Source organism: Notothenia rossii (assembly GCF_949606895.1).
Source record: "Notothenia rossii genome assembly, chromosome: 8".
NCBI lineage: Eukaryota > Metazoa > Chordata > Actinopteri > Perciformes > Nototheniidae > Notothenia > Notothenia rossii.
The window spans coordinates 70,229,671-70,241,618 of NC_136906.1; the positions used below are offsets into that span (position 1 = coordinate 70,229,671).

Here is an 11,948-nt window from a genome sequence, read left to right on the forward strand (position 1 = left end):
TTTCCAGTCAAACCTGGGAGGCGGCTGGTCAAAAATACTTTGAGCACAGAAGATAGAAAATGCTGCTGAACCGGTCAGAGTTCAGGAGGTTAGTGGGGTCAAAAAAGTACGCTGCAGAGCAGGTTAGGAAACTTTCCCTCCATACATTTCAGTTACCTTTCCTTTACTTCTCTAGTCAGACAGGTTCAGTCAGAACTTTTCTCTTAAAGCAGCGGCCTGATGGGAAAACTTCATATAGCAGCTGTTGGAAAGAACATAAACAGCAAATATTTTGGCCATAAAACCAAAACGATGAGGGTAAAGATGCTAAAATGCTCTGCGTAGCTGAGGAGAACTGCACAGTCAGGTGATTCTCTGTGGGTTGGGGGCTCCCTTCAGGAGCATTGGACTGAGAGAAACATGACAGAGGTGGGATTCAGGTCAGCAGAGAGAGTTTGTGAGGACACTGCTCTGAAAACACACACTAATAGATAGACAGGAAGCTATATGTTGGGAAACCATGTGTGCCTGGTTGCTTGTTAGCGCATGCGTGTATGTTAAAGAGCAACTTCCAGGTTAAAGACACCTGTGAATAAATTTGTAGGAAAATTATGAATAAACTAGATTTTCCCAAAAATATACAGAAATATACACTACAGTGACATCTGGCGTCGTTTTTGTAAGAAATGTTCACTTCCGCATAAAAAAGCCTCGGCACGTGACCTCCCGCGTGTGACGTAACACGGGGGACACAAGGGGGAGAGCGGCCGGTGTAACGTATTAATAAACATGGATCCCAATGCTAGTTTCGACACAGAAGACACAGAAGAAGTTGAACATGAATATTCAAATGCATATGGCGGACCACAACCTTATAATTATGAGCCTGCTAGGCGTCCAAGAGACCAGGAGCAGCCAAGGATTAGAAGAAATAACGGCCATCGGAGAGAAATTGAGCTGTGGTGTGAGGAGAACCAGTGGAGAACTGGGCAGCTATCTTGGTGAGTGACCGGCGTTAGCTACAGAATGTTAGCTAATGTCACATCACAACATTGTAAAGTTAGCTATTGTGGTGACCACGTATTGATACACTGGTTCATAATTCACACATGGAACTACAATTGGGGTTTTGTTTCCACACGGACCTGTTGTGTGTTCCTTATATATATTGTGTGCCCTCCTGGCTCTTCCTCTTGTCGTCCCGGGCTGCGACCCGACAACATGTCCTTTGCAGCTCTCTATTAAAGACAACTTTGCACCTTCGATGCACCGCCTCTGACTCCCTATCTCTCGGCACTACATTGGTGACCCTGACATATAAGTCTTGCAGAAGTTTCCGAGACGGACCCGAACACGGCAAAGGAAACTCAGGTTTCTTTCTCGAAATGCCGGGGATTTTTGGAATCGTCCGTTGCTGCCACCGGCACGCGGACTGAGGCTCGGTGCACGCCTCGCAGAATGGCTGGGGACGTTGCTCGCCATTCCCGCATCGGTCTTCCAACCAACAGGGAGACGATGCACGACCCGCTGGGTAGGGATGAACCCGATTGCTACCTCCTGGGGCTGTTTTCTTCTGCTCGTGCGGCTGCACGTCCAGGCTGCGCTAGCCTTCGACGACTAGCAGCTAACCTCGTTCGCTAACGGCTACGGCTAGCGGCTACCGACGGCTGCCAGCTAGCGGCTAACGGCTATCGACCTTTTGAATTTTTTTTTTTTTTTTTTCCCCTGGTGCCTGAGAGGAGGTTCGACCATGTCTGGTCGGCCTCGTGTGGATCCTCTCACGATTTCACCTACCTTTTTTGGACCGTGGACAGTACGGCCCTTTTTGAGCTTTTTCTGGTGCCTGAGAGGAGGTTCGACCATGTCTGGTCGGCCTCGTGTGGACCCTCTCGCCGTTTCATCACCTCGACGGCGGCTTCTGACGCCACCCGCGCTCTCATCGGCGCCTGGGTGGCACGCTTCTGGACCCCGTCTCGCCTCGGCGGTTTCGGACGTTGCCCATGCCTTTATTGGCCCGTGGGTGGCGCGCTCCGGGACCCTGCCTGGCCTCTTCCTTCGCCTCGGCGGTTTCGGACGTCGCCCATGCCTTCATTGGCCCGTGGGTGGCGCGCTCCGGGACCCTGCCTGGCCTCTCCTCTTACCGCGGCTCACGGTTGGCCTCGACGGCAGCTTCGGACGGCGCTCCGTCTGGCTTCTCCCCTGTCCACGGCTCCTTCCTCCCGGGGTGACTGCTCCTGCCTTCCTGGGATTCCGCTCCGTCCTTCCGGAGGTTTCATGCCCGCCGCCGCCGTGCCTTCGCCTGAGGCCGGGCAGCGCTTTTTCCTGCTGGGTTCGCCACGACACCTACTGCAGCCCCCTTACAACGGCCCGTTCCGGCCCGCCCCCGGTGGGGGTGCCCTCGCCCTCGTTAGGGTCCCTACCCTCTCATGCGGCCTCCTTTCGTCGGCCCGTTTCATGGCCCGGTCCTCAATTGCGACCCCGCCCTCCTCGGCCCCTGTGGTGCTTCCTCCACGGACGCGAGGATTTATTTTGCCATATTTGAATTCTGGGGGGGCTTGTGTGGTGACCACGTATTGATACACTGGTTCATAATTCACACATGGAACTACAATTGGGGTTTTGTTTCCACACGGACCTGTTGTGTGTTCCTTATATATATTGTGTGCCCTCCTGGCTCTTCCTCTTGTCGTCCCGGGCTGCGACCCGACAACATGTCCTTTGCAGCTCTCTATTAAAGACAACTTTGCACCTTCGATGCACCGCCTCTGACTCCCTATCTCTCGGCACTACACTATCATATATGAGGCTATAACTAACGTAGCATTGATAATATAGTAACGTTATTGGCAGGACTGTTGATACTGATCCATAACAGAAACTAATGCGCAAGTATCAGCCGTATCTCGCGTTACCTAATTCAACTCCACACTACGGTGCTGTGTACCGGAGGAGAGACGCGAGATACGGCTGATATTTGACGATCTGGCAGAGAAAGGTTGTTGAGCCTCGGTTGATATGCCGTTGTAAATGGCTTGATGGAAAGCAGGTGTGTAGTCGGGGAGGGTGCACAGCTGATTGCAGCAGGTGAGTGGAGGTTGAGCCGGGAGCCAGGAGTGACAGCCACCACGCACACACAAACAACACAGACAGGGGGAAACAAACAAACACAAAGGAGACGGCTGGAGCAACACAGCCACCACAGCGTTACCTAATGCAACTCCACACTATGTTTTACGGTGCCGTGTACCGGAAGGGAGAGAGAGAGCAGCGAAGGGGGGGGGGGAGAGAGAAGTAATACGGTTTCCTGATAAAGTTGTGGAGAGTATGTGCTGCAGGGAGGTGGATGCACAACGCACCCAGGAACGAACGCTAGCTCCGGTCCTTTTTACTGTGGACTCGATGTCCTGACAGCAGGCGCGCCGGATTCATTTTAGAATTGGGGGGGCCAAAAAAAGTGCGTGTGTATGGCCCAATCCCAAACTACGCCCTAGACACTCCCCCTCCGTGACGGAGTGAACTCCGTGGAGTGACACATGAGGCTCCCTCCTGTCAGATGGAGGGAGTAAAGTAAATACAGCGGCAAGCTTTGGGACAAACTCCCCTCTCTCCGGCAGAAACAGGAAATGCCGTAACGGCTACAACGGTTTCAAATCAGCATCTCTTTGACAAAAAATGTAAATGAATAACTCAAATAAAACTCCAAACATCTTTAATTGTGTTACTTTTTTGTAAAGCTCTTAGTTTTAAACCTGATGTTTATAAGCTTCTTAGTGTTTGCAACAGTCTGTAAATATACACAATTTTATAATAAAATGCACACATTCACCTTTTTCTAGACTAAACACAGGTATGATCCTAAGTAAAAAAAAAATGAGGTTATCATGAGGTTGTTAACATCGCAATTTATCACTATCGTTTAGTGGTTTTGCAAAGAATTAACCACTCTGTTTTTGTACCATTCTGCGTTGAAGTACCTTCTCTTTGCCCAAATAATCTACTAGCGGTCTCCTTTTTTCTGATAGTTAGCTGTACAGCTTTAACCGCCTCAATGTCCCGACAGCAAACCTCCATGCAGTTGGAACCAGCCTGTTTCGGTTCAACAACGGCGGCGGTGGGGTCGGCGGCGGTTTTGACAGTTTCTGCGGCCGCAGACTAGAGCTGCTGCTTTTGGGTTCATCTGGCTTCGCTGTTTGAAGAAGGTCCAGCCTCCGGAGATGTGGTAGTCAGGGATGTGACCTTCCAGTTGTTAAATTTAAGTTTAGATTGACCGTATTTAGTTTTCTTCTGCGCTGGTTCTTCTGACATGTTTGCAAGTGTATATATTCTTTATATCTCTAGGTTAACGGCTGACACACACAGCAGAACAACGTAACAAATAAAGTAAACAACGTAACAAATAAACAAATCTAAGCTTTTTTATTGGTTGTAATTTACATGGATACATTTGAATGGTGTGACAATGTCCTATTTGATTGGGTTAAAATGTACATATTCTTCCTGTTATGTCTGCCTGCTTTATTTTACCTAATGCAAAGTGACCTGCTCCATCGAAATCGTTCGCATTGACCCGAAGACACATTTTGATTCCTAGCTTTCTAATGAGATCAGGATGGTTTTTGTACTCCAAATATTAAGCAAAATATGTCACATTATATAATGACTGTTACAGAGTCATCGTTTTGAGAAAAAGGCCTTTAAAGTGTTTCTCTTCTCTGGAATCCATCGATCTGATTGATTATTAGCGGAGCAAATGATCAAAAATACTACGGAGGGAAGATATTTTCGTTTGGATTACTGCACTCACGGGAAACACCGGCTGTTGTTATGCCTGTTGTGACGTTAAATTACTCAGTTCTCCGCTTGTAATTATGCCATTACAAACTTCAAACCTGTATTTATCATCTGCATTTGCCGAAACAAGTTTAATATTCTGAAAGCCAAGACTTTGTTTATTTGAAATCAGATGAAAACGAACTGTAACGGACCCTGCCGTGTTATCTATGATTACTATGCCTTACATTCATAATTTCAGCGGGAGGGAGGGGGAGCGGCGCTGCGGAAGAGCAGAGTGGCCAGTGAGAGGCGAGCTGTGGTCTTCCCTTTACAAGCTTAAAAAATGCGTGTAGCTAATGAGATTGAATATATATAACAATACAAAATAACAAAATATACACAGCTAGATCAGATCGCGTTTTAGATGCGACTTTAGAGTAGAGGGGAATTATTGAAACGGGATTTGTACAGTGTTCCGCGCCGCGTGTACGTGTGTGTTTGTGTATTTTTGCGTTTGTGTGTATTGTGTTTGTTTCCCGGGAAAAAGACTCACGAGAAACACCGGCTGTTGTTATGCCTGCAGTGACGTTAAATTACTCCGTTCTCCGCTTGTAATTATGCCGTTACAAGCTTCAAAGTTGTAGGCCTATTTATCATCTGAATTTGCCGAAACAAGTTTAATGTACTGAAAGCCAAGACTTTGCTTATTTGAAATCAGATAAAAACAAACTGTAACGGACCCTGCCGTGTTATCTATGATTACTATACACCTTACATTCATAATTTCAGCGGGAGGGAGGGGGAGCGGCGCTGAGGAACAGCAGAGTGGCGAGTGAGAGCTGTCATCTTCCCTTTACAAGCTTCAAACATGCCTGAAGCTAGTGAGACTGAATATAACAATCAAAAATAACAAAATGTACACAGCTAGATCAGATCGCGTTTTAGATGCGACTTTAGAGTAGAGGGGAATTATTGAAACGGGATTTGTACAGTTTTCCGCGGCATCTGCTGCTGCGAAAATGTGGGGCAGGGCTGAAAAGTGGGGGGGCCAATGGCCCCCTGGCCCCCCTGCTTCCGGCGCCCTTGCCTGACAGGCTGGTATTTGTGCAACCTGCACAAACACAATACTGCACCATGAATACAAATGGTGAAATACAATGTAAAACTACCAAAAAATACCAGCTCAATAAAACACAACCGCTCAACTCAACGCAACTACTAACTATACCCGTGGTCAGAGAGCGGAGATGTTTACCCTTTGTGATGTAATATGACGCGTTTGACGTATGACCTTAAAAAAAAGCAGTTTTTTAAGAGCAGAGCTCAAAATTGCTCCTTTCCCTCTGAATTCCTGCCCTTATGTCTCGTAAAACATATCAAATCCTGCATTCACTTTTTTAATTGTAATTTTCAAGCAAGTTTAAGCATAAATGTAGAAAAAATAAAAACCTGCAAGATGCTCTTTAATATTAAATTCAGATTCACTGCTTTTTTAAACATTCCCTTATTGCTGCTAAAAATGCTATTGAGCACCTCCTACTGTCTGCATATCATATCAGTTCCCACCATATGTTGAAAACACAACATTCTGCATTATTCACTCCAAATTACAACTTCATGTAAGCATGTGACAATCTTAGGCAGAGTGGTTATGAGCAATAACTTAATGACAAAAGGGATTTGCTCATTAATAGCAGTTTTATTGCTGTTTGATGTGAATTTATTTCCTAAATTACAAGACAATGATTTCATAATCACTAAAAAAAGAAAAGAAAATTGATAAAGCACATGACATGAGGCATTTGAACACAGAAGACATGTTGGTAAACGTACAGGCGTAAAACATACTCCGATATAAAGCTCAGTTTTAATCAGCTGATGAGGCTTCATGGTCCTGTTCCTGCTACAAGTCAACATGTCTGCCTTAAAAAAGGTCTATTGAATTTCTTCCATCAGGCAAAGTAAGATATCAAATAGAAAGTTAAAGAGAAAACGACAACATTTAAAGCAATCGAAGCTTCATATTCTTGTTGGATGTTTGCTGTGGAGTCGCAGCTTAATTCCTGCACGGGCACCCAAAGCGAACTTTGTAGTCACGGCACATGCCCTTACTCTGGTCCTTGTTGCGGCAAACAAATCCCTGAGTTGGATTGAAGCTGAAAAACAATACCAATTATTAAATGAATCAGTTCGATAGTTATATGAAGAAAACCAATTTTAAAAGCAAACAAAAATGTATTTTAAATTGGATATGTTGCTTAGACCATAATTCATGTTTAGCTCTGATATAAACCCAATGTAGTTTATTAAAGTACATTGATAATAGTTCAAATAAACCCCAACAACCCTTTCAATTAGCATACTTGTTCTTGTTGTCAGGTGGAACTTTGTTTCTAATATTAAACATCTCAGATATCCAATACAATGACATGTCTTCTAATGTAAATTAAATGTCCATGCACAGAGTTTCTATTCACTGTTATAGGTGCAGCTCCAGGCAGCACATGTGGGTGACTTGTAAGCAGTTTTTAATGTTCAGAAGTACCGATGTATTTCTGGGATGTGGTTAAATAATCATCTGCATTATTTCAGTGAGGCAACTTACATATATAAGTTCTGCCCTGTGGAGATGGCTGGGGTCATCGTGTCAGTGGTAACGGCCTCAACGTACGCAGGGTATTTACAGATCTTTCCTGGGTTTTCTTTCCTCAGATCCTTCAAAAGCTCCCAGTCCCCTGTGCCACTGGGATTGTCACGGTCAAACCAGTTGGTCCAGCACACTGCAAGGAGCAATAAACGAGTGAGAGGACGACTGGGTAGGAAGCTGTAAAACTCTCCTAAAAGAATGCTTATGCACTGAATGGTTTAAAAAATGACTTACCTTCTGGATCTTTTGGACCTTCTGGATATATTCCATCTTCTGGACCGGGAACCCGCTGTTGGCTTTCTGATAAAGGTTAAGAGAAAAATGTTACAAACTGTGACTTTGTATATTCCGGGTGAAATACAAATATGATCATGTAATATTTATAATTAACCTACCCAAGAACAATGCGGCAAAAATGGCAACACTTAACTATCAGAGAAAATACAAAATGTAAAGTTGATTATGACATACTGTATATGCAGAACTTGTAAATCTACATAGATTGAAAGGAAATGTAATCCAAAATCAAACATTACCAATTTGATCATGGTTGCAGAGGATCAGGGACCTTTAAACTGTAAGGGAAGTTTGAAATTAGGAACTTAAATCAACATGAGCTTTATCAAAATAAATGGAGTTGCTTGAAATAAAAATAATGTGAGATGAACTTGCTATTTTATTTCAGTTTTAACAAGAAAACAGTTTTTAACTAATGCTGAAAATGTGTGTAAAGGTTGAAAGCTTTAAAAAAAAATCATACCAATGCATTGCAGCATTTACACTAAATACATTTACAATCTAAGCATTCAACAACAATCACATTATTTTGAAATCAATAGTTAAAAAAAAAGTTAAATAAATTCTAAAAATGAAGTTCAGAAAAAGAAATAGTTGCATGTTACATTTCTCAGCAAAAACAAAAGAGACTCACCAGCAGGACCTCTCAGTGGAACAGTTTGGTTCATGAAGTGCTCTCCTGTCTCCTTAAATACAGCTGGGGGACTAAATATCCCCATCCCCCCCACCCCACTGGAATCACCAGTTTTTTCTTTCAAACAAGAATGCAGTTTTTTTTTTAAATGAATGAGATACGCCTTGCACAATAATTCTAAAATTCTAGGGGGGTTGAATGAGAATACAATAATTGGAGATAAGGTGTTCAACTCTACCATTCTTCTGTGGTAACTTTAAAAGCTCCTATATATGATGGACCTGTTTCACACGTAAATCCAAGAGGATGCATGTACACCTGCTTTGTGTCTTATTTAGGGGAAAACTCAGGTTGGGTTCATTATCCGCTGCTAAACCCCTTTTTACTACTTTGGTATTTTAGAATAGTTGTTCCAATTAAGATTTTGATCAAAGGTCTATTGATTAGCCAGAGAAAAAGGGGCAAACTTGAGGTCAGCAGTACCTCAATATGAACACAACCTAACGTAACATCTTGCTGACACAACACTGAATGACATGAACAAAAGTTCAAATACCCATCATGTTTGAAATGTATATAAAACTCCTAATATTTGAAAGATGTGAAAATGAAAGTGTGTAAAGATCTTTAATCATTCAATAGAAGTAGAAAATACAGGTAAAAGCAGCTTAAATGATATAAATAGTTGGAAAGTGGTAACGTGTGAAATGGATGAAGGATAGAAAAAATAAATAGTAAAAGATGAAATAAATTGAAATGGAACTTAGAGACATTGAGCTCAGATGTGAAGGAGTTTTCATTAACTATCCAATAAAGCCTTGAATCCTGAATCTTGAATCTACCTTACGGGGGAAACAGGATGATCTCCTGAACAATGATTTGAATACTACCTAATGTATGTACTCTTTAAAATGCAATAGCCATAACAGGTTAAACATTTACTATAAGGAAGGAAGGGAAGATGCCGCTCAACGTGCTCATCTAGAACTCTTACTGATGCCGCGAAATGCTACTTTCTGCTCACCTGTTATTCCAGAAAAGGTGTTCCAATTAAGATTTGGATCAAAGGTCCGTTGATTCGAACAAAACAACCTCTGCAAGCCCATCTTTCCAGTCAAACCTGGGAGGCCGCTCATCAAAAATACTTTGACCACAGAAGATAGAAAATGCTGCTGAACCAGTCAGAGTTCAGGTTAGTGGGGTCAAAAAAGTACGCTGCAGAGCAGGTTAGGAAACTTTCCCTCCACAAATGTCCGCTTCCAGTTACCATTCCTTCACTTCTCTAGTCATGCAGGTTCAGTGAGAATTGTTTCTCTTAAAGCTGCGGCCTGATGGGAAAACTTCATATTGCAGAATATCAATCATTAAATATAAGTAGGAAATACAGGTAAAAGCAGCTTAAGTCATTTAAATTGTTGGAAAGTGGTAACGTGTTAAATGGATGAAGGATGCAAAATAACGAGTAACCAATCAAATAAGTTTAAATGGGAGTTTTAGAGACATTGAGCTCAGATGTGAAGGATTTTTCATTAACTATCCTTTAATGGAATAAGGAAAACATCAGGTAAGGTCGAAGCTCTGACAAGCGTTAAACTATAAGCACTTTTATTTAAAAGAAAAAGTCCATGCTTAGTTTCATTCTTAGTTTTCTACTTCTATTCTATTTCATTTGTATTTACTTGCATATTTCAAAACATTCTCTTGTACTCTTTTCTTTGTTTTATGTCCTATATATATTCATGTTGCCCTGTTTGAGGAGCCTGACTTACATTTGTTATTGCCATATCTACACTGTAGCTAATTCCCCTTGCATTCCTCCAGAGTCAAAATTTGTCAGAGTAAGAAAGGGGGGAAAATGAACAAAAAGTATCCGAAGATAGTGCATTCTGGGCGGAAGAGTCAGGCTGTTGGGGTTGACTCTGCAGCACATGTGCTGCACCATGCATCATATGTGGTGATGCATCTTATGATGGCCCATTTGGCTGCTCCAAGAGCCCCAAAAGACGGACTAATGATGCAGCATGTCTCCATAACTTGGGCACTTGGGTTATTTCACACCTCCAGGAGAGAGACCGCAAAAAAACACCTCTCTGTGGCCCCTCACAGACCACCAAAGGACAGACTACAGACCTCCAGCATGTGTCCCTGAAACAGAGACTCTGTTTATTTCACACCTCCAGGAGGGACGACGGGTAAATCCCCTCTCTTTCCCAGCTCACAGAGCCCCGAAGGACGGACTAGAGACCTCCAGCATGTGTCCCTGAAATGGGGACTCAGGTTATTTCACACATCCAGGACAGAGACCGGGGAAATCACCTCTCTGTGGCCCCTCCAAGACCCCCAAAGGACGGACTAATGACCTCCAGCATGTGTCCCTGATATGGGCACCTCCATAACCTTGCACACCGTGAGTCCCCGGGCCCCCGGACTTAAGCACTCCCCCACGGACTAAACCCAGATGATCACACCCTCCAGAACCTCATGCCCCTGGTAACCCTAAAAGGGGGATGGATTTTGCAGTGCTTTACCGTCCGCCCATCGGCATCCATATTCGGCCTTCTTCACGGCACCACCACCCCCCCTCCTGTGGAGGATGTTCTCATGCCCCTCGTAACCCTTTAAATAGTCTGATACTACCAGGGCTCATCACTGCACTTTACAAGCCAGAAATAATGTTTAAATGGTCGGGAAAAGTGTTTTTAAACTTCTGGAAGAGCGTTTTAGCCTGTCATTTTGCACGATATCATTTAACATTGAACCTGATACCTCCAGTGCGCATCACCGCATTTTACAAGCCAGGGAAGGTGTCTGAATCCTGGGTACATGAGTGTTAAAAGTGCATTAAACTGTTTTAATTCAACAGCCGGCGCTTCACAGCACTTTACAGCACTTTACAAGCCAGGAAAACTGATTGAATCCTCGGTATACATGTTTTAAATAGTCTGATACCTCCAGGGCCTATCACCGCATTTTGCAAGCCAGGGAAGGTGTCTGAATCATGGGTAAACATTGCTTAAATAGTCTGATACCTGGCACTGTATCTGCCCCTGGGAATCTTCAAGGTTATATTAATGTTTTATTATTTATTTAATTATCACACGATTTTTACAAAAACAGTATACACAATATACATAATAAACATAATAAAAACATGTTTAGCGGGGGCCCGGGGGGCCATATTAGCCGTCTAACTTGTTCTGTGCACCGGGGAAAAAAGGTTGAGTCCACGGCCCCTGTACCCTCATCAGGAGTATCAACCGGCCCTGAAGAAGAGGTATCGCTGCTCTCCGACCCTGAGCCCTCTTCGGAGGTATCTGATAGCGGTAAACCTCCTTCTGATGATGCTGCAGCTGCTGCCGCCCTGAACATGGAGCGGATCTTCAATCCCTCCTTTATTCCAGGCGTATTCGCGTAGAACCGGTCTGCAGTGCTTACGTTGTGACACATTAACCTGGAGAGAATCGACCTGCTTTCTGGATCTTGGTGATGCTTGATATTGTCAGCCAGGGCAGTGCGCAAGATTGTGAAGGTGACTGCTGTTTCTAGCCCAGCATCAGCCCAAGGCCTCTTCAAGTGAGCGTTCAGGTTCTTGGAGGCGTGCTTCCCCGTTGTGAAAAG

At 43.9% G+C, this 11,948-nt stretch overlaps 1 protein-coding gene across 1 annotated transcript; it reads right to left on the minus strand.

The window, feature by feature from the left end:
• Positions 1 to 6,463: 6,463 nt before the first annotated feature.
• On the minus strand, positions 6,464 to 8,348 carry LOC307016484 (cartilage intermediate layer protein 2-like). The gene is made up of 6 exons (XM_079645600.1): positions 8,331 to 8,348; positions 7,936 to 7,974; positions 7,795 to 7,828; positions 7,634 to 7,699; positions 7,358 to 7,532; positions 6,464 to 6,908 (listed from the first exon to the last, which is right to left on the minus strand). The coding sequence occupies exons 2-6, from the start codon at positions 7,945 to 7,947 to the stop codon at positions 6,809 to 6,811; spliced, it is 387 nt and encodes a 128-aa protein (XP_079501726.1). The 5' UTR covers positions 7,948 to 7,974; positions 8,331 to 8,348; the 3' UTR covers positions 6,464 to 6,808.
• Positions 8,349 to 11,948: the final 3,600 nt, after the last annotated feature.